Genomic DNA, 24,168 nt, shown 5'->3' with positions numbered 1-24,168 from the left:
CGTAATGTTTGTACTTCCGTTGTTTATTCCAAAAACGAGTATACGGACTGAACGTGTCTGACCCGAAAGAACACCTTTTTCCATTTTACGTTACTTTAAAATGGCAAAATGGGGAGAAGGGGATCCTCGTTGGATCGTTGAAGAACGCCCTGATGCAACAAATGTTAATAATTGGCACTGGTAAGCTAAAAATCGTTGATCGTTGATGCCACAGAAAAAATCCCTTACCAAGACCGAGTCAAATGATACATCACAGGTCATCATAGACCTTTAATCATTGGTCTCAATGTATGAACTTGTACTTGCTGGTCCGTAAACTCCTCCACTGTATTGGAGAATGGAACTGGTTCCTATTATCATTGGTGCACATTCCTATTGGTAAGAGGGTCTAAAATAAGTAATTCAGAGATGATGGTAAAGGATACAGTGTCCCCAGTCATTACCTATGATGAGTCAGGTAGTATGTGGGTTCGTTAAGAGTGTAGTGAGAAAAAATGTGTAGGACTAATACATTCCAGTTCGTGTTGTAAATCGTCTCAGTTGAAAACAGAAGTTTGTACAGTCTAGAACCATTTGGGTGAAATAAGATGGTGATGTCAAGTATAGGTGGATAATAGTGTCACTAATGTCATAGCTCTGGAGCATTTTGCAATAGATAGAGATGTTTCACAACTGCTCACAAGCATTTTGAATCTATCGATGAAATGTTCCATATCTTCAAACAGCTGTACAAGGATTTATATATTTAACTCCTTGAGGTGCATAATAATATTATAAATGCTAATAAGCCAAACAACATTCTCACACACTGACCAACACACCAGCGTGAATATTACACTAAAAGTTATGTCTAAATCTCAACATACCTTAACTTGTAACACCGGAAAAATGTACTGCACATTGCATTTTACAAAGTAAGACTCATCCAACATTCCACCTCCATGATTAATACTGATGTAACCAACTACTTCAATACTAATTTCAAACATAAAATAATCAAGAGATAAGACTATGGATAAATTAAAGGAATCACATTTATATACTGTCCTGTGTGAATATCATACATATAAATACCATTTTATCTAGCTTGGACAGCTGATGATTACTGGTCATCATAATAAAGAATGAAATATACATATCATAATTGTAACCAACAAAGACCTCTATAAATTTAACTATCAAATTACATAAACTGATAATGGAAGACACAGCACATCTCAGATGCCACATTTTATCAAGATCAATTCACCTACCTATAAAACCATCATCAAAAAATATTATATCAACAAGATGCTGACATTCAGTCATACCTAGGACACAATACAAATGTGATTCTCCAACTAATAACCATAACTGGTCAGTGACAATTAGATCAAATGTGGCATGGATTCTGATGTATATAGACAAAAATATATTGAAAGGTTAAAATGTTCATTTGAAATGCACATTCAAAACACTTCAGAAATGAAGCCAAAATCTAGGGAAGGGGTACAAATGTATCTACACATCCAAAATATTTTATACACCTTCGTTTCAAAAGCAATTAATCCTGAAAATGGGTGTGTCAAAATTTGTGTGTATTCTCTGTTTTATTCTGAAAACAGTATCAATCATTCTTTTAATAATTTTAGAATTGAAATGTATATTAAAATTGGGCATCAAAAGCTTATATTTTTTGCCAATTGAGAATAAAGTAAAAAAACAATAAAAAAATACTTTTATTTTTATTTTTTCCATCGACTCACCAATATTTTGACTTTTAGTTTTATTTGCCCCCCCCTCGACCTAATTAAGAAAAAAAATCCTTAAAAAGAGATTATAAAAAAATGTTGGCCTAATATATAATATTCCCAACAATTAAAATTCTTGATTTTGGAAACCTTGCAGATATTTAGTTGATATTTTGTATTGGATTGTATTTATTTAACAGTTTCTGACATGTAAGATCCAATATTTTTATAGATCACTTACTTTATAGGGTAGAAAAGAATGCTACAGGATGGTCTAAAGATAAGCTGAAAGAGTTATTGGTTGGATTAGTTGTAGAGGATGATGAATGTAAGTCTTTAGCTATTTTGAAGCTGTAAGAAGATAAATCTATAAAAGCCTTTAAAAGGCTTATGTGATTGTTAGAACTGGAAGACATTGGCTATATGTTATATGTATATAAATGATGTATCTGTGTTCTATACTACATCATTCAAGTATGTTTATGTAATTAATTTTTTTCTTTTGAATGATTTAATTTTTTTTTTATATAGTTTTAAGAATATAAAGGCCATTCAAATTTTTTGTATATGTTATATATACAAATGTGGTTAAGTTTTACAATTTATCATTAAGGATTTGATATGCAGCAGGGGTTGAAAATTCCTAAAGCCTGACGCCCGGGACTAGAAAAAATTGCACCTCGGACTTGCCGTTTTTCAATGAAATAAGTCCGTCCGGCATGGCAAATCTAAAAAAATAAAAAACCATTTTTTGAAAGATTTTGTTGTCAGTATTTGGACCATGTTTCTCAATCTATTCCCTGACCTATAAATAGTTTATATAACTTTATTTTTAGAATGGGTATTCTCTAGATCTATCTATTGATTAGTCATTCTCAAGTCTGAATCACACCTGCGCTTGATCAGACACATTTTTTGACATACTACAAATTTTATTAATCAAGCACTGGAATGATAAGGATCAAATTTCGTTGATAAACTTTTGAGGAAAATATCATTGCTCAATTACAATTTCACAGTTAAAAAAACACAGAAATGGAAAGCTGATGACAAGTCATCAGACCTGGAGACGGAATCATTTGACACTGTGTCTTCTTCCCTGCAAACATAGAATTATACATAAGAATATCAGACAACAAAATTGCATTTATATCGATTGGGGCTTGACACAACATTGTTCGGGCTTAGTGTACAAAAGATGAAAAAGTCCAGGGCTCGGGTCTTCCCTAAAAAATTTTCAATCCCTGTGCATGTAAGTTTGCTCATTCAATATTAAATTTAAGTTATACTGACTGTAAATACAAATGTAATGTGTGTAAAATATATATGTACAATTAGATTTTGGTGAAATAACAGAGCTGACAAATATTGATGGTGAAGCAACTGCTAATAATAGAAAGGCAAAGTTGATTTTCTTCTATGAATGGGTCATAAAAGGTGAATGGTCTGGTAAGTCAAAGGTTAAAGCTTACTGTGCTTTGGTTTGTAAGAGCTTAAACATCTAATCTGTCAATGAATGGGTTGATAAAATTATATGAATGTTTAAAAGTAGTCAAATAATTTATGGGAATTAGAATGAAAAAATTTGCACTAGAGATTGTTGCTGCTTTACTAAACTATATCACCATTTTTTTGTCCTCTGCCGCTTAGCGGAGTGGGGACATAGAAATGCTGGCATCCATCCGTCCGAAGCTTGTGGACGCAACTATTCAGAAACGGCTGAATGGAATTTGACCAAATTTTGTAGGATTGTTTTTTTACCATATGTAGTTGATCATACTTAACCACTATTTTGATTCGACAATTTTTATGGGAGTAATGGGACTTTGTTCATATTTCACATTATTCGCAATAGGAACACCTTGTGGACGCAACTCCTCAGAAACCACTGAATGGAATTTGACCAAATTTTGTAGGATTGTTTTTTACCATATGTAGTTGATCGTACATAACCGCTATTTGATTCGACAATTTTTATGGTAGTTATGGGACATTTTTCACATTCTTTTTTAGCTGATTTTTTGTTGTTGTATGAAGAATTCTTAACCTAACTTAATATGATTCATTAAGATACATTAACCTTGAATCACCACATGGACTTATGAAAGCACATAAGTTTTGAATCTGCTATTTATACAAGTGTCAAACATTTGTAATTCAACTCTTTCTACAGCAGCGGGGGACATATAGCTATGCATAGCATGCTTGTTTTTCAATTAATTTATTCAATGAAAATCATATACATGTATTTTTCTTCACATATACATGTATATGCTATGTACCATAGACAAATGGTTTTGTTTACATATTTACTGTTCACCTTTGGCAAACATTACAGAGATTGTATTGTGACAAAGATGTTGTGCATCTTAAAGTCTGTATTGTACACTAAACTGTATAACTTATAGCTTCCACAGTAAATGTATGTGAAATTATTACCCTGACAAACATTTATGAGCAGTAATTAACGATAAGACATGTTTTTTATTTGACATACAAAATGTATTTTTCAAAAATAAGAAAAACAGAAAGTTGTTTTGGCATATTTTTAAGTATTGTAATGTTCAGTATGAAACTTTTAGATGTACATACATTATGGAAAGGTAAGTGATGATCATGTGTCATTGTTATGAACCTTTCATTGGTTTATGAATATAGCTGTATAGCGCTCAAGTTATTTAGACACCAATTATCTTTTGATCATCTTATCAAAAGACCTAAAATGATTAAAGATGACATATTGAAACAAATGAATGTCATTTATTTGCTCAATTTTGGAATCAATGACCAGCATTTTGTGTCGTGGTTAAATTATTACCAAAAAAAAAAGTTTCCATATTATGTTATATATCTGAATGTAGAATTTTTGTTTCAAGAATACATGTATCATCACCACAAAAATTGAAAAGTTAGAGAAAGTACTATTAACTATGATTGGAGTTAATTAATACCATGGAAGTTTAAACTATTCTCCGACTTAAGGACTTTTTAAGTTTTGTGGCACTCAGGCTGGATCCTGACATCAACTTATGAAATTGTTACTTCAAATATATGTTATAATTTAGAATCATTAATGACACCTGTCAACTAATGTGAAAGTACTTTAATTCATGGATACCAATTTTTGTGGATCAGGGAAGAAACACAAGTTCATGGATTCTTGAATTCATGGTATTGAAGTTTCAGTATACAGTATACACATCAAATAGAATCTACTACATGTATTCGATAGCAAAATATTTCGTGGTTTGGCCTCCCCACTAAAACCAGGAAAATTAGTACCCCATAAACAATAGTACTTTCACAGTATAATTTTCAATGAGATCAATTATGCTTGAGCTTTAATCTATGACGAATAAGTGTTAAAAAATAGAATTAATATTTATTTTTCTTTTTTCAGGGAAATTGAAATCAGGTGACAAGAAACATAAAGGGAAGTTTCAAATACCAAACTTGAGTGAAGAAAATGAACCAGAGGAAATTGATGTGAGGTTTTATTAATGAAAAATTTGGTTAATAGAAAAAAATTAGCTTTCACTTTGAAGTACTGTCAAACCTTGATAGCTCAAACTCAAAGGGACTATTCATTTGTAAATGACAATTTGATTAATGAGAGGGCTTCAGTATTTCACACTTTGAATGTTCAAGTTGGCAAAATAAGGGATGATGGCTATTAAGATTTATTTCCATACAGACCAACAATTTAGTTTCAGTGTCAAGAAAGCAAATTTCTAGAAATCCAAGGTTATTTACATTGATATTATATAGGAAAATTTTGGTTCTTTAAAATGGGATTTAGTCATCCAAGACAGAGTAAACTGTACGTTAGTAGTTTAATATATTATTTGGGCATTGTCCAATCTACATATTATCTTAAAATAGAAGATAGGTGTCAAATTCAGTTTTTTGCAAATAACTCAAAAACTGTTGAATTTAGCAAAATTTTGACTGAGATAAAATTGTTTACCACCAGAAGACAGACCTATGGTGAAATTTTCAACATGATTTGTTGCCTGATGTGGGAGTTATGGCCTTAGAAACATTTTTTGTTGTTTTTCACATGTACAACTTTGAAAATCTTCTCGGAAACTGTGCAACAAAATTGAATGAAATTTAGCATAATTGTTCCTTAGGTTATCCTGCTTAAATGATTATTAAAAATTTCTCATTGTTTGAAAAACGTGGCAGTTGTTACTAAAAATAGAACATAAGATGTCAGAATGCTTTTTTTCTATTTTCTCACCTATAGAAGAATAATGAAGATGAAAGATACTCGAAAGATTAACATGATATTCTGAGTTGACTGGCAGTATTGAACAAATTTTTAGGCAGCCATTCTATGGCCATTTTCACCAGTTACTCGGATTCCAATGATTATTTTGTTTATGTAGGAATCATGGTATTGAATTGAAATGATGAAAATTTGTTCTGGATGGCCATTTTCAAAATGGGTGTCATTATCCTGGTAATTTTTATACTTGCTTTGATTTCAATGATATTTGATTTATATTTGAGTTAGTATGGTCTCCTGAGTTGAATGGTGATGATGAAAATGTTGTATAGCCATGATTTAAATTCATTTTATATTCTTTCCCAGTAAATGTATAGAGGGCTAATGTCTCCCTTGACCCAATGGGATTACAGGGCATAGGGGACTCAATTTTTTTTCAGAGATTTTAAAAACACTTTGAAGGTATTTCCAACATCTTGCAGTGCCTTAGGTATTCAGTTGAACTTACAGCATTCATCGAAATATGCTCTTTTTGTGCAATTTTTTTGTCAGACATGGTAACAACACATGATACCTTTACTTAGTTAATAAGGCATGGTTTGTTCAGTGAGTCAGGCTCTTCGAGGGTCTCTTGTTACTAAAATTAGTTTTATTTACATGACTTATATCAGTAACTTGCAATTGCCTTTAGTATTTCTCTTTCATTTAAGGTTGAATTTACCTGTAATAAAGAAACAGATGAAAGTTACAAAGTAAAAGAATTCTTTCGTAAAAAGGGTAGCCAAGAAGTTAAAAACAAACTTGCAGCATATATTCAGGGTTTAAAAGAAGGTACTTATTATAAATTTTATACAATAATCTTGTAAGTCTGTCACTACTTAGCTTACATAAATATTGAACTATTATTATTCAAACTTAGTACAATACAATGTTTTATGTTCATATTGAAGACATGTACCTTTCATTATGGCCAATTCGTGAATTATTTTCCAAACTAATTACTTAATAGCATAATTTTAAATTTAATTTAATTTCATATGTGTGTACCAAAGTTACAATGGTACCTAAAATGGTAAATAGCCCACTTGAAACTATATTGGACTGATGGATAGGGCTTTATGTTATTGACAGCTAAAATTTTGGTTCTGATGGTATTTTGTCATTTTTTTATGTTTGATAAGTGTTTGCCTATGAGAAATCTTCTATTTTGTCGTTTGTAAATTTAACATGTATGGTAACCAGTACATGTCTTAAAGGGTAATTTACATACTAATGAAATAGGTCCATACCTAACACTGCAACTAAACATTCTTTAATCGTATTCAAATGAAAAAAAATCATTATCAGGATTTCTAGATATGCATTGAACCTTTTCAGAATAAAGTTACTCTTTTTACCAGAAAACCTGATAACTAAATTCTTTTCATATCATTTGTTTATGATTAAGAGAGATTATTGGCAAAACTAAAAACTTTTTATGAACTTTTTGCTCTTGGTAGTATGGTTTATAATATAACATGTGCAGTGTTTGTTTTTATCTCTTACAGAATATGGTAAAGGAATCATTCTACCCACAAAAAATGGTCAGCCAGATAAAAAGTCTATAAGTAACTCCCCTGTAAGTATGCTATGTTGGTTAATATACACACACATTTTTCAAATATCTAAATGATTTTTCTTACTGCCATGACTGCAAAAATTCTTCAGCACTCTTTAGGCTGAGGTTAGTTTGAAAAATTGCAATTTTCTATAGCTGATTAATCATGCCATACAGTATATTACATTATATGTTAAGTCAGCTGTACAGTATTTTATGATAAGTTAGCTATACAATATGGTATGTTAAGTCAGCTGTACAGTATTTTATGATAAGTTAGCTGTACAGTATGGTATGTTAAGTCAACTATACAGTATGGTATGTTTAGTTAACTGTACAGTATGTTATGTTTAGTCAACTGTACAGTATGGTATGTTAAGTCAGCTGTACAGTATGGTATGTTAAGTCAACTCTACAGTATGGTATGTTTAGTCAACTGTACAGTATGGTATGTTAAGTCAACTGTACAGTATGGTATGTTAAGTCAACTGTACAGTATGGTATGTTTAGTCAGCTGTACAGTATGGTTTGTTAAGTCAACTGTTCAGTATGGTATGTATAGTCAACTGTACAGTATGGTTTGTTAAGTCAACTGTACAGTATGGTATGTTAAGTCAACTGTACAGTATGGTATGTTTAGTCAACTGTACAGTATGGTATGTTAAGTCAACTGTACAGTATGGTATGTTAAGTCAACTGTACAGTATGGTATGTTTAGTCCGCTGTACAGTATGGTTTGTTAAGTCAGCTGTACAGTATGGTATGTTTAGTCAGCTGTACAGTATGGTTTGTTAAGTCAACTGTACAGTATGGTATGTATAGTCAGCTGTACAGTATGGTATGTTAAGTCAACTGTACAGTATGGTATGTTTAGTCAGCTGTACAGTATGGTATGTTTAGTCAGCTGTTCAGTATGGTATGTATAGTCAACTGTACAGTATGGTATGTTTAGTCAACTGTACAGTATGGTATGTTAAGTCAACTGTACAGTATGGTATGTTTAGTCAACTGTACAGTATGGTATGTTAAGTCAACTGTACAGTATGGTTTGTTAAGTCAGCTGTTCAGTATGGTATGTATAGTCAACTGTACAGTATGGTATGTTTAGTCAGCTGTTCAGTATGGTATGTTAAGTCAACTGTACAGTATGGTATGTTTAGTCAACTATACAGTATGGTATGTTAAGTCAAATGTACAGTATGGTATGTTTAGTCAACTGTACAGTATGGTATGTTAAGTCAGCTGTACAGTATGGTATGTTTAGTCAACTATACAGTATGGTATGTTTAGTCAACTATACAGTATGGTATGTTAAGTGAGCTGTACAGTATGGTATGTTTAGTCAACTGTACAGTATGGTATGTTTAGTCAACTATACAGTATGGTATATTAAGTCAACTGTACAGTATGGTATGTTTAGTCAACTGTACAGTATGGTATGTTAAGTCAGCTGTACAGTATGGTATGTTAAGTCAACTATACAGTATGGCATGTTAAGTCAGCTGTACACTATGGTATGTTAAGTCAGCTGTTCAGTATGGTTTGTTAAGTCAGCTGTTCAGTATGGTATGTTTAGTCAACTGAACAGTATGGTATGTTCTGTTAACTGTACAGTATGGTATGTTAAGTCAATTGTACAGTATTGTATGTTTAATCAACTATACAGAATGGTATGTTTAGTCAACTGTACAGTATGTTATGTTAAGTCAACTGTACAGTATGGTATGTTTAGTCAACTATATAGTATGTTATGTTAAGTCAACTGTACAGTATATGTTAAGTCAACTATACAGAATGGTATGTTTAGTCAAATGTACAATATGGTATGTTTAGTCAACTGTACAGTATGTTATGTTAAGTCAACTGTACAGTATGGTATGTTTAGTCAACTATACATTATGGTGTGTTAAGTCAACTGCTCAGTATGGTATATAATAACTATAATAATGTATGTTTAATTACCTCATCTTGAAACCTTTAAAATCATCCCCTGAAATGTTGGATTTCTTACAAAATGCTGAAGGTTTCCAATTCTTTAATGTGAATGCCTAACTTTTGATTTGATCAATTGCAACATTTTGTATTAAAAGTTCTTTCATTTGGTACAAGTTGGATTTTTTAACAGCTTATTTATTACATATCTTTAATTGTTTTTTGTTGTTTTTTTTTTTCAGAACAAAGCAAAGGAAGAAATAAATAAAGTTGTTCCTACAAACAAAAGTAATAAAAACATTGGTGTGAAGATACACACTAAGAAAATATGTGGGAAAGAAGAGTTCCGATGTGGTGCAGAAGATCTGTATAGGGCTTTGACAGATAAAGGGGTTAGTAACTTTATTAAACTTATTTATAAATATGAAAAATAACGTCTTTGTGGTCTAAGATTAGAACTAGATGAAGCCGACACATTGGTCTCATGGTAGCATAAGGTTGTGGGTTTGATCCCCGGCCAAGCCACACCAAAGACTTTAAAATTGGTATTAACTGATTCTTTGCAAGGCACACAGTATTTAAGGGAAAGATTGATGACTGGTTGGCTCTGAATCTGATTTTGTGTACGGGTGGGCTGTTGCTTCTGTGAGCTAGCATAATAAAATTTTGGCTTTGCGCATCATACTAAAACAAAGCAGGGTTTGTTAGATTGGTCAGTCGTTCTCATCCTGAAATGCATGAAATATCTGCCTTAGGAGGTAAAGAATCATTCAATAGAACTAGATATATATGGCAGTTCAAGGCCATTGCTTACTGTGTGAATATTTATATGAAGGGTTAAAATTTCAATAATGGGCAGTTTTTCAATACTATCAAATTTTCAGTGGAAAGCATTCTTGAACATTTGTGCAACTTTTTATTTTACTTCCTTTTTTAGCTCACCTTGTGGCCAAAAGGGCCATGTGAGCTTTTGCCATCACTTGGCATCCATCATCGCTGTCTGTTAAAAAATCTTCTCTAGGCTGAATTATATAAAACTTTCGCTGATGTTCCTTAGTATATCTTGCAGAAAACTTCAAAAGTTTGTTTAGATTTTTGATCTGTCAAAACACATGGCCGGTGTTGCTATTTTTAGACCACAGGGGTAAAATCACAAATTTCAACTTACATCGCCAAAACTTACATTCCTTCTTCAGCTTGAAAAGCTCTACAAAAGTCTCCACTGAGTCAAAGATTTATTGCCTTTGAGAGGTGAAATTAGAAATTTTTTGCAGTTTTCAGCCAAAATCATGAAAACTATAATACATGTAGATAGGAAAAAATTTTGAATTGATGAAATGATCCTTTTGATAAGGCCTTCAAAAGTCTCCACTGTGTGAAAGTTGTTGAATGACTGTATTAAAGTTATTACCATTGAAAAGTGAAAAAATACAGTTTTTGCAGTTGTCAGCCAATGTCTTGAAAACTGTATTAGACAGAAAAAAACTTCCAACTGACGTAATGATCTTTAGATAAGGCTTACAATAGTTTTTGTCTATCGTGCAACGACAGTTGCATACAAGACTTAGGTTTTGCTTTTCCAGCCAGGGCAGCATCTACAAACTAAATGTTAAATTTTCTAAAAATTTCATTTAAACTTTAACCCCTTATGCTAGGTCAATGATATTTGGTGTACAGATGCATTACCATCATTGCATCACATGCAAATTTTACTCGTATACCCCCTAGTCTTGGTCTGTTGACTTTAATTTTAAGTTTTCTGATAAGTTCATTTCAACATGAACCCCTTATGCTAAGTCAATGATATTAGGTGTACAGATTCATTACCATCAATGCATCACAAATTCACAAGGTATTTTGTGATGGCCTCTAGATAAGTTCAGTTGAGTGTTCATTCATCTGTCACCTAATGCATTTTGTAGTGGTAACAAAAATGATAATTTTGTAATTTCATATTATTGTACAAAATATGAAAGCTGCACAAAAAATAATATTTAACAAACACACCATTATATTGACAATATTGAACAAGCAAAACTTATCTCTGTGATAACAGTTCATTTTATAGGTTGAAGTTGTCTGATGACTCCTTGTTTGACATTTTTTATCACTATTGTATCACTATATCACCACTAAAAACATAGCCACAGTTACTGAAAATAGAACTTATGGGTCAGACAGAAGTTTTTTTGCATACATCTCCAACACTATTAGGTTTATGTTGGAGTTACTGCCTTTTTTTTTATGTTAATACTTTCAAAATATTTTTAAAAAAAAACTATTGAACAGAATTAAATGAAAATTGATTTGATTGTTTCTTAGATATGAGCATTAGGAATTTTTATCTAAGAAAAATAATGGACGCTTTCACAATAAATTGTTGCTAATCAAGTCAGGTGAGTGGTTCAGGCTCTTAAAGCCTCTAGATTTCTGATGAGGTAGGCTACTTAAGTGAATGCCAATCTTCCGAATTCTTGTGATTTAATAAATTTTTAGTCTATTTTAATGATTATAGATGGTGCAAGCTTTTACAGGAGCTCCAGTTGACATGGAAGTAGAAAAGGGAGGAAGATTCTCACTGATGTCAGGAAATGTTACAGGAGAATTTGTTGACTTGGTAGGTTTTTCCTTGTGGTTTGTCTTGTTACAATGGTCTTATTGGAAATCGTATGGTAGGTTTTTCCTCCTAGTTTGTCTTGTTACAACGTTCTTATTGGAAATCGTATGGTTTTCTTACGTACCTTATATATAGGTGACATAACATGATCTTGAGGGCATTGTGCAAAACATTGTTTTCTTCTGTAAACATCAGAATTATAACAAAATTATTTTATTGTACTGTAATGCTACATAAATCATTGACTGGTCAAGATTTAAATACAGGACTTATACCAAGCTGATATCTTAAACCAAATAAAAGAACTGTTTCATAAAACCAGTCAAGAACCCTTATTCCTTGAAAAATATTTTATGAAATAGAAATTTGCAATTTAAAGGTGCTAATAAGCCAATAATTTCCCGAAAGGTTGTATAATTGAATGAGTTGGAATGCCTTATGGCTGAACAGAACTTATAACTTCAGTCTCCTTTGGCTCTTGGTTCTTGCTGAAGACTGATATAAAAGCCATACATGTTTTTTTGTTTCGTTATGTTTTTGTTTTTTGTTTTTAGCCATACAAGTTGTTTTGTTTTTTTATGTGAAGAACAAATATTTAACTGTATTTTGTTGTACCTGTTTGAAGTGAGATAAGTGGAAACAAAACTTTGTAAAGCTCTTATACTTATATAAATATAACTGTATTTTAGGTTCCTGGAAAGAAAATAGTTCAAAGATGGAGAGTAAAATCATGGCCAGATGCACATTATTCTGAAGTAACATTTGAACTTGAAGAAAGAGAAGGTGTAACTGAGTTAAGACTTACCCAGACAGGAGTTCCCGATAGTGAATATGAAAGGACAAAGGAAGGATGGACAATCAATTACTGGAATAGAATCAAGCAAATATTTGGTTTTGGATCCAACATATTTTGACAACAGCATAAAGTAGTTACATGTCACACTATTCTATATGTCTTTCAGTGAAGAGAAGAAGTTCCAGACCAGTAAACCTTTAATATTGTTTACCGAATCCAGTGACAGGACAAGACTCAATCAATGGAAAGCATGTGTATGATTCTATTAACATGCATTAATCATATTCACCAACACCTGTCACCTTGGGATTTTTTTTCATACATTACAATTGTACAAATGTTTTCATTTGAACATGATTAAAAGTGCAGTTAAAAAGGCATGAAGTGTTTAGAATTGGTACATTCACGTCACTGGTAATATTAATATTTTTTGTTTTTTTTGTTTTTTTTTTTTTTCATACAACTTCCAAATAATGCGATGTCACACTATGTTATAGCAATGTCTGCACAGAATAACAGCAGTTTTGAAGTGAAGACAAAATATTACAATAGGTCAGACAGGATGAGATATTATGTTCTGTCAAGATGTTCAAAACTGACAGTATTCTGTTTATTGGTAATTTGTATAGGAAGCGAAAATAACTATTTTTCATTTTTTTATAAGCAGTTACATACCATTGTCATTGGAAATTGCCAGTATTTTTTAGGATCATAGCAGTAGCCTGAAATTCGAAATTATCAGGCAGAAGGAACAGTTACAAAATCAGAATCTAACTTGGTATGAATGTTCCTTGGGGGTATTCTGCATAGAACAGATGTGGAGATTTTTGACATGGCCACTGTTACTAAAAATAGAACATGAGGGTCAGACAGAATTTTTTCACATATATATATCAAAAACTGTTAGGTTTAGCCAAATTGTGACAGGTATTAAAGTGTTCAGCATGTTGAGGAGATATATCTGTGGTCAAATTGTTGTGTTAATTTGTTGAGCCATGTTAGAGTTACTGCTCTTTTTTGAAATTTTTCACTTCTTTTCTTTTTAATGTTATATTCTTTCAAAATTCTCCTCCTCTGAAACTAGACCAATTAGAACCACACTTGCTATGTAATGAACTATTTATCACATATTTAGGAAAAAAAAGGCATTTGTTCCTTTGACAATGTTGACATTGTTCAATTCAAATAGATCATTTTTTTATATCAGCCATGGATGATCTTGCAATTATTTATGGTTTACTTAGTCTAAGAATTTTTCATGTCATCGATAAATGTGTGCTTCAATGATTTCTTTGAAGCACCGGACATCCTCCACCTCAGCCATATTTTGGGTCAATCGGAACTTCTCAGCCTTTCTAGTTACACAAAAGAAAAGTTACTTTTCAAGTGTAGTGGAAATGGCCGAGTAGTTCCAATTGATTTTGGGTTTAAGACAACCGGAAGTGTATCATAACTGAGGTCCAATATAGGGAGGAGTATTGCATGCGAAGGCATGATACAAGTAGTGACCTGTGGATTTTCTATAGTAAATCCATATCAGACAGGAGGGCATGATTTGGCATATAGTCATGGTCATATCAAATGCAAAGTTGTACATATTACTTTTATATATGTGATAAAAACGGAAGTTGTTCCTTTAATGTTTCATGAAGACGATAAAAGGAAAGGAATGCATAGCAAACAAGTGTTTTTTTTTTTAATTATCAAAATTAACGCTACTCTGATTTTAGTTTGATTGCAATAAAAGTGGCAATGTCTTATTTTTATGCTGAGGAACTTCTCATTGGTGATTATCTCAACTATGTGTTTTTCATGAAAACACATGTTGCTGCTGAGCTCACTTTGTGCCCTACAAATCATCATGAAACAAATTATTTATGTGGTTTCATTTATTTTTCGTGGGTATCAATTTTTGTGGTTGGAGGAATAAAGACATTTCTTTCAATACTTGAATTTGTGGTTTGTGGGGCAAAATTATTTAAGTTAAAAAAAAAAATCAATTGATTTGTCTGCTTTTCCAGTATACATGTAATTATCACTAACTCGATACTAGTATCACTTAAGATTTGAACAAAAATTCTTAAATTAAAACCCATGTGAATGAAAATTTCTGGCACCATTGCTATTTCTTTGTTTAATGGAAAATGCATTACACGACCAATGTTTACCCAAGTATATTTGTTCCATCAATTTCCAATTCTCACAGATTTAATGGAGTAAATAGAGGTAATATATCTACTGAATAGGCTCTTTTGTGGTAAGTTGATAAGAATGCTCAAAATACACTTCCCTGAGGTAGGGTTTGTGTAAAACAAAAGAATTTTCCTTGCAGTAGTGTATATTAGGCATGCTCTACGGATGTTCATTAGCTATCCAAAACTTAACACAAAAGGGTCTATTTTTGTTAGATCAGCCTTTTTTATGAAAACATAGAAAACTTGAGTATGAAGAACCTCACTCAAATAATCTACTTATTAAGGTTGATACTGACAGTACATAACTCACAAAAATCCACCAAACAAGAAGTTGATATCCAATAGCACCCACAATGGCTTACAACCTATGCCCATCAATCCATCCATCCATCCATTGGGAGCTGAGATAATGTAAATGCGACCAATTTTGTACAGGCAGACAAGGTGATTTCAATATACCACCAACTCCTCGAGCAGGGTATTTTAATTAGGATTTCAAAACTATTGTGTTAATGGTATAATGATAATAGAAATGTTTTCCCAGACGGACTGGGCTAAATTGCCCTGTCAGCTAATTCAAAATCATATACCTGGTTGAACTGTTACATAGGTTATGGTGATATGGGCCTGTATGGAGATAATAAACACAGAATTCAATCAAAAGTATTTACTAGAAGCACATTTTATATCATCACCTTGTAGGAAACAATAATATAACATCCAATCAACAATAAAACTTTACACAATGAAAAAACAATATGCACCCTTAGATGAACATATAACATGTAAAGTTTATTACAAAGATTTCTGTCATGCGCAGTAAAAACATTCTCCATTGTAAGGTAACATGTCATGGATAAACCAGGTTAGGTGTTTTAAAAGTTATCAAATTGGTAGCACTGAATACAGGAGAAAAATTCAGGAAACTTCATATAATAGCTGGAATTCATTTCCTCAAAAAAAAGAACATGCACAAATGAATATGGTCAATGTTCTTACAATGAGTATATAGGGCTTTTAGTTAATGCATCATTTACGCTACAATATCAACAGTATTGTAAAGGAATTGGCCAAGTTCCTCAGATATAACGAGATCAAATATAACAAATTATAAAATAATAAAATGGCAGCAACATAACAGTGGATCAATAACCTCATCAAAACCCTGCACATATAGAGTCCTGAAATATCATATCAGTCTTTAATAATTACCACAAAAAGACAAAGTAACTTTGGCAGTGTAGAGCTCACAATTATATAAATAAACACTAGAAATTCTTAGTAGTGAATGCTGTATAATGTGTTTGAACTGTGATAATATTTCCCAAAATACACACCATGAAGTCGAATTACAGAAAAAAAGTAGACCCACTCTCATCATTGGTGGTGCATGTTTTAACAACTTTAGAAGTTCAATTAACAGAATCAGAAGAGAATTATTTCATGAATATGAGCAAAACTTGAAAAGTTTATGGACAACAGGTGCAAAATGTTGACATGAGCTCATTTGGACCTTTGGTGACCCAAATGAAACAACAATACTTTACTGTGTGGGAATATCACAAAAAAAGTCAATTTCAAAAACTAAATGCAAAAATTTCAAATGCTGAACTTGCACATAAACATGTTAAGCTACTGATATAAAATAGGAACATGTGGTAAGCTTCTGCAAAAAATATTCTTTCAACCATTTATGCTACAAGTTCCAAACTGGAAGCCTTTAAAGATAACAGAATAAAAAAAATTTATCTACCATGAGGGAATAATCTATGTTTAACATAGCTTTTTATGATTTATTCAATGTTTAAAGAGTTGACTTCGTCATAAAGCATGATTTGTATTAAGCGTCCATAAATGAAGGGACGTAAGTCTGTTGGAAGCAAGTGGCAGAAAGAGCTTAGAATAAACAGATTAGCATGTCTGTTATGACTACAGTAATAAAGTACCATTTAATATTCATGATATTAATTTCTACACATCAATCTTTGAAATGATAACAGTGCTATCAACATATCACAACACATACAGATAAAAAAAAGTTACATCCATCTCATCACAAACATAATTCATTGGAACACATCAGCAAGGTCATAAGTATAAGAAGTCCCAGGTCTCCTTGTATGAAACACAAAATCTTCGGTAACACAAAATATCACTTTCAAAGGGGTTTCAATATAATGATCTAAATATCAGTAAGTTTAGCAGCCAACACTCTCAAAATCATGCCATCTGCTACTTACCCAGAAAATAAGTTAGTTTCTCCTTAAAACCAGATTAATTGCTTATTAAATTTGTAAGAATTTCAAATATAGGCATATAATACAGAGAAGCATTGCAAAGAAAAGGAGGAGATCCCTACAGCTTCCAAAAAAAAAAACCAATCATTTCTAAGTGTTAACACTAAAACATTTTGTTCTGAGAGTAATTGTTGAATTAAATCTGCTCATTGGAGTAAAAGGAAACTTCATCCCTCCTGATTATAAATCTGATGTTTATCATACAACTTTAATCCATTATCCAGAGACTGAGATCTTCCAAAATTTGAAACTAGATTACACACTCTATGGTATTAAAAATAATAATCATCAAGTCAATATTCAATAAATAATACAATTGGCCAATTGTCAGCCAGTTTTGATTTGAAAAAATTTAGCACCATTAACAACTCAACGTTTCTCTACAAGAGAAAATATTGAGTCAATTTGTTTTGCCACTAAATCAACAAATGTTGGTCGTTCTCTCTGTCTTGGAGCCTCATCATGTCTACTATCTGAACTGTCGGGTTTTGATGAACCAGGAGAGTCTGAATCCTCTTTAGAACCTTCCTTCTCAGATTCATCCTTACTTGTGTCTGGCCCATTATTATCTGAATCAGACTTTCCAGTCTCTTTTAAAGGAGATTCCTCTTCTTCCTTCTTAATGGATGAATCATCAGGTATAATTTCAACATCACTGCTAGAGTCTTTGTCATCAGGATCCTCTTGACCAGACAATCTTTTGTCATCAGGATCCTCTTGACCTGACAATCTTCTTTTCTTCGAAGGAGTGGCCTCAACTAAAATCATAAATACTCTCTGTTAAAAAACTACACTGGACTTTATTAAATTTTGTTAAACCATTAACATGGATGATCTCCCTTTGCAGTGACCTTCTCAAAGCCAAGCAATCAATCAAAAAGAAGAAGTAACACAACTTTGACACTGAACATTTGTTTAGGCTAAGTCATAAGAATGATTTCATCAATTGAAAACATCTTTCTATTCTGCTTTTCAAGATATCTGCTAAAAACTTCTGTTCAGATCGAGGTGAAGCCTAAGGCTTTCTAGAGGTACTTTCAGGTGGTACAATTTCCTTATACCTGGGTAACACTGCAGGTAATGGATTTACTACTAACCCTATCAACAAGTACCAATGGCTAAACATTGGTTCATTTGTCACCAGAAATGAGCTGAACTGCAACATTATCGACAAAGCAGACGAGAAATTATGTTTTTCATGAATAAGACACCATTTTTACCAGGTCAAGGATAGTACCTATGGTACCAACCTCAGACTATATGGGTTTTATTAGTGTTAATTCTCTTTTATGTTGTTTTTTCTTCTTTTGGTAAAGTGGCAGTTGGTTATAATGAGGTCTTCAGATAATGACGCCAAGTTCCAATTCAATCATAAAATATGTGTCAGTGTAAATGTAGGACATATATGCAACGGTTCAATGCAAATACTGAAGACCTATGAGAACTGAAGATATTTATTCGAGCAATAACATACATGGATAGAAACAAGTCCTTTGGAAAAAAAAAATTTATATGCCATTTTGACTTCATTAGCAACAAACAATATGCCCATGATGTTTGCAACAAGCTGGGGGCATGGGATTTGTACCAATGGGTAGCTAACCAATCAAAAGCCTGTATTTGCTACAAGCAAGCAATAAAATTAGGTATCCAAAGGATGCATGTGATTTGAGTAGTTCAAAAAAAATTTTTTTTCAAAGAAAAGTTAATGACTACAGGAGACTGACACATAGTGATGACAATAGGTCACATGGACTTTTAATCTCTGTTAGCATAATCACAACTCCCATTTTGTTATGGTCGATATACATTTATCAATGATCCTGTTTTGACAGTTCAAAAGTGTAATAAGAGCTGACATTTCAAGATAGAGTACAGAATTTTGGTGCATATTGTGCTCAACTTTTCACATGACAATTTATATCAAAACATGGGGATGCATATAATACATCCCTATATCACCACTTCTTTTTAGACATCAGATCAATATAGAGAAGTAACTAGAGCTAAAATCCTTTTTGAAATTCTAAAATATGGGTTTACTATCAAAAGTGTATTTTTGAGAGAGCTCTTTGTGATGGTGATCCTGCTAAAGAAGCTCCTTCTTTGATGTTTGGCATGATACCCAGTATTGATTGTATTAATTGCCACACAAACAGTGATGCAATTTTTATTTCCTGTGTAATCTTTTATGAGAAATTTATACCTCCCAATGGAAACCGATTAAAACATCAATGAACAGTCAAAGGTCATTCAAGGTTTGCATATTTTCTACTTGCTAGCATAATCAAATAACAAAATTGACAGAAAAAAAAATTTACATTAATTCATACAACAAGTAATGATCTTTATCAGAATGAAATGCATACATATCACACAGTCTGAGGAATGGCAATAAATGCATACTTGTACTGAAATATTTTTTCCAGGATTTTGGAAGGTGAAAATACCTTATGTTTAATACATAAATGTGGGGAAAAATTATGACAAAATTAAAGAACCTTAATGAGCATGCTCACATACCCCATGCATCCCCAAGTAATTTTGTTTGTAAGAGAAATACTTGTAGAAGGACCCTGATAAAAAAGGACTTAGAGTGGTTTTTTTTCAGGCATTAGAAAGATTGCAATGAAATAAAATTCAAAAAAGATTTTTGAAAATGATTTTTTCTTTATCTTCTAACTAAATTCTGTTACTCAGAATGGTAATTTCTAACTCCAGACTGTAATTTTCTTCGAGTTTTAATTAATACAAAGTAAATATCATCATGGCAGAACAAAACATACACTTAACCTGTAACTTATCATGGTGAACTTATAGACCAAATATCATGTCATAATCTGCAAGCATTTAGAAAAAAGTCAGAAAAACGGTTACTCCTGTGAATTTAGCTAAGTTCAAGGCTCGTAATTTCGAAAAAAAAAATCATCAAAGTGGAACCAAACACAAACTTGTCCTGAAACTTATCATGGTGAATTTATATACTAAAAACCATTTCAATATATCCAAGTGTTTAGAAAAAAGTCTGGAAAACTGTTATTTATGTGACTTTTGCTAAGTTCAAGGCCTGTAATTTCGATAAAAATCATTGGAGCAGAATGAAACATAAACTTGACATGTAACTCATCATGGTGAACTTATATACCAAAAATCATGTCAATATCTGCAAGGTTTTAGGAAAAAAAAAGTCTGAAAAACTGTTATTTCTGTGAATATTGCTAAGTTCAAGGCCCATAATTTCAGTAAAAATCATAGGAGCAGAATGAAAGTCACATTTGACCTGTAACTTATTATGGTGAATATTTAAGTTCATATGAAAACATTAAACACTGAAAATAGACTAAAAAATGCAGGCTACAATTGTATGCCTGAGGCTTGCTAACCTATTTCTGGCAGGAACAGTTATAAAAATTAACTAATTACCTGAAGCTTCTGTTGCCTCTTCTTGACTCTCTGAACCTGATCTCTTTCTATTCTGTATCCTAGAAGCTTCTGCTCGCTGATGCTGATTTTCTCGACATATACTCAAGATAAAATGTAAGCTATCCATAAGGAGAGGGTTCAATTTCTTTGGAGGTTGAACAGAGAAGATTAAAAGCATTGCTCTTAAATCCTGGAAAATTAATGGTTATATATGTTAGTTATTGAAACCTAAAATAAATTAAATGCAAATTTTTCTACACAAAGTAATAGATCTTTTGTAAATTAATTAAATATTGCAATTTTATAATTTAAACATTTAAAATGGTATTTAACATGCAAGTTATTCAAATGCACTAAATATGTGAATTTATCACCAAAACGTTTTACACGAAAAAAAATTTAGTTGAAAGAGATAACTGCAAACTGTCATTAATATGCAATGTGCACTTAATTATAGGACTAGAGGCACTAAAGAGCCTGGAAAATTAGAAATGTGGTCCATTTCACTTAATCATGAGAATAAAATGCCTTGCAGTGAGTAGCTTGATATAACCACAGAGACTGAACATGATCAGTTGTGGCAAGTTTGGACACAACATTCAAACTTTATACAGCTCTTAATATGGGATGTGATTAATGTTAGAAAAGAATTCTGACCAGAATGTAAGAGGGAAAGGAACTTTTAAATTTGCCAAAGTAAACAACTTATTCTAAGTATAGAAGAAATTGTTTATATCTGACCCTTTTTTTAGCCCATCATTCCTAAAAGGCCATAACCCTTTCAACCCACCAAAACCTTTCATTGTTGTATAGAACCTAGTAGTACAATATCATAAAGATTCACACCTTTTTTTTTTAATTTACTGCCCCGAAACCATAAAAGGTTTATTTTTTGTACCATAATTACTTAATGAATACAGTAACCACCTCCAAAAATCCTAGTCTTACTTTGGTGGCATGGAACTTTGTGAAACCATTTCATAGAAATCAATACACATATACTTCATTCATAGAATTAAGCTATAACATACTTTCTTTTTGCCCATTTTTTACTCTCAACCCGATTACTACAGAGTGTAAACCAAAAATAAATCAAAATCTTCCTTTTGTTGTTGGAACCTTGTGGTAAAGAGATATAGATCATTACACCTTTACTCAGGATCCTTGAAAGAAAAAAAATGCTTGTTTTTGGCCCTTTTCAGCCCTTAATTCCAAATAGGGTTCTGGATATAACCTTTGTGGTATAGAATACTGTGATTCAAATCATAAAGATTCATTCACTTCTACTTGGGCTATATATATATATTTAAATTTTGAGAAATATTTGGCCCTTAATTACAATTTAAGTCACAAACCTGAATATATCAGTCCCAACCTTCCCTCCTGTGACATTTTATCTTGTGGTACGATTTCAAAGACATCCAGACACTTTTACTTAAGTTATTGTTCAGACATTGTCTATGGACGACAGTATACCATTTTTTTGCTATACTATAAATATTGGCAAATCAGAAGCTTACATAGCATCTGACAGCAATTTTGTTTGATAAGGTAGAACCAAAAAGTGAATCCTTTCAAACACCATTCTAGCCAAATTTGGTTCAAAACAGTCAAGAGATTGATTTTCAGGTAGTCAAGCAAAATGAGAAAATAACAAATGAGGGACAACATATGGCAGACAATGGACAAAAAGTGATGGCCTCATATGAATCTTTAGTCTAAATGTCTAAAAAGTTAGTATACCCCATTTATTCTTTCACAGATGTTAATGAGATCATGCTGATGTCTAGCATTTTCTATGGCAGACTTTTCTGCAGTAACAGAAGCAACTAAACTGTCAAGAAGCGATCTCCCTTGATCATTCAGCACCTGTTGGTATACCTACAAAACACAATCAAATTCAGGTTCAGTTAGAATACCAGCAAACTAACTTGTTATGAAGTTCAGCACCTATTGGTGCACCTGCAATATACAAGTTTTTGTTTGTTTGTTGGGGTTTAACGCCCGAGCAGCAATATTTCAGCTATATTCAAGCGATGAACATGAAGTGGATGATAAAATGAACATGAAATGATGGTGAAATGAAAAATGGGATGGGACACAAGGATAATGGGGTTGAGAAATTTTGATTGCCACTGAAAATAGGGAGAGGTGGGTACAGTTGGGCAATTTAGCCTCCTGTGGTGGAGCCCTATGGTTCCTACTTCGGAACAATACCACATTAGGGTTCTTTAACGTGCCAGGAACGTGGCATCTTTCCCAACACGGTGCATCACTATGGTTTGCGGTCAGGTTTTCCGTATAATAGCCTGACAACCCCAGCATGTAACACGCCAGGGGTACCCCATTCCACCACCTGGGGCACACAACCCAGTTGCTCTGTGGGTCTTACTAACCACTTCCAGCTCAAATGGCCACCCCCTATGTAGTACCAAAAACACACTGAACCTAGACATATGCATTGTAAGTGCATTATTTGTGTGTATTATTATTAAAAGTAGTAAAAATAAAGCTGAGAATGTGTACTTTAAAATCATATATATAATTAACTACAAAAGTGTATGAATATTGTATACATGTGTTGATAATTTGCCTCCATGCAGTCAGTTAGCAGAACAGGTAAAAATGTGGATTTTCAGTATTATTTATTCAAGTAAATTTTGTGAAGAATTTCTACAATCATCGTACCATTAGCATAATGATTTTATTTTCCAAGCTTTGCAATGGTATGCAACTTTAAGATGTCATTTGTCCTGGGAATTCACAGTGAAACTTTGAAAATTACCTTTTTAACATGTAAAGTAATGGAAACGTTAGCAGTGGTTAGTGAGACCGTGGGCAGAGCACAATATACAAGTAAACACATTCTGCACCTATTGGTACACTTGCAATACAAGTAATCACATTTGGCACCTATAGGTACACCTGCAATATGCAAGTAATCACATATGGCACCTATTGGTACACCTGCAATATACAAGTAATCACATTTGGCACCTATTGGTACACCTGCAATATACAAGTATACATTCAGCACATGTTCAACAGTAAAAAAAAATACAATTTACTCAAAAAATCTGAATTATCTTAAAGTCAAACCCAATTTATTTTCATCTCTAGTTATCTCTACTTATGATATCAGTGTTGAAATGTGAGCACAACAACAAAAAGAAAGTTAAACATTTGACAGGATGCCATTACAGAGGGACTAATATATGTTGTAGTTGTTAGTCATTCCTTTGGGAATAAGTTATGAAAGAACTGTTGTAAGCTGTAATATAATTCTATCTTAAATGATAAATGCAGTGATTTCTAGTCAAACCTTCGGTACAAAGTTACAGAAGAACTAA

General features: G+C 32.4%; 2 protein-coding genes across 5 annotated transcripts in view; one reads left to right on the top strand and one right to left on the bottom strand.

The window, feature by feature from the left end:
• Positions 1 to 10: 10 nt before the first annotated feature.
• Positions 11 to 13,283, top strand: LOC148623650 (activator of 90 kDa heat shock protein ATPase homolog 1-like). Of its 2 annotated transcripts, XM_088565629.1 has the most exons (9): positions 11 to 180; positions 1,979 to 2,058; positions 3,069 to 3,179; positions 5,131 to 5,216; positions 6,672 to 6,792; positions 7,509 to 7,579; positions 9,733 to 9,882; positions 12,006 to 12,107; positions 12,797 to 13,283. In XM_088565629.1, exons 1-9 carry the CDS (start codon positions 101 to 103, stop codon positions 13,019 to 13,021), a joined length of 1,026 nt encoding a protein of 341 aa, XP_088421755.1. In that variant the 5' UTR covers positions 11 to 100; the 3' UTR covers positions 13,022 to 13,283. The 2 variants fall into 2 exon arrangements, with proteins under 2 accessions (XP_088421755.1, XP_088421756.1); XM_088565630.1 differs by lacking the exon at positions 3,069 to 3,179.
• A 2,467-nt stretch (positions 13,284 to 15,750) lies between these two features.
• LOC148623649 (ubiquitin carboxyl-terminal hydrolase 34-like) overlaps positions 15,751 to 24,168 on the bottom strand; it is a 105,319-nt gene continuing 96,901 nt past the window's right edge. For 2 of the 3 annotated variants that reach the window (XM_088565624.1, XM_088565625.1), the window contains exons 76-78: positions 22,562 to 22,699; positions 20,819 to 21,008; positions 15,751 to 18,153 (exon numbers count right to left, since the gene is read on the bottom strand). In XM_088565624.1, coding sequence (XP_088421750.1) covers positions 17,765 to 18,153; positions 20,819 to 21,008; positions 22,562 to 22,699 — 717 coding nt within the window. In that variant the 3' untranslated portion in view covers positions 15,751 to 17,764. Of the gene's footprint in view, positions 18,154 to 20,818; positions 21,009 to 22,561; positions 22,700 to 24,168 lie in introns of those variants that run through there. The other variant, XR_015919468.1, reaches the window with a different exon arrangement.

Source organism: Perna viridis, chromosome 2 (genome assembly GCF_037379345.1).
Source record: "Perna viridis isolate PV_CMFRI_1.1 ecotype Kerala chromosome 2, ASM3737934v1, whole genome shotgun sequence".
Classification (NCBI taxonomy): Eukaryota; Metazoa; Mollusca; class Bivalvia; order Mytilida; family Mytilidae; genus Perna; species Perna viridis.
Note: the sequence above shows the minus strand (reverse complement) of the source record. Positions and strands in the feature narration are given on the sequence as shown.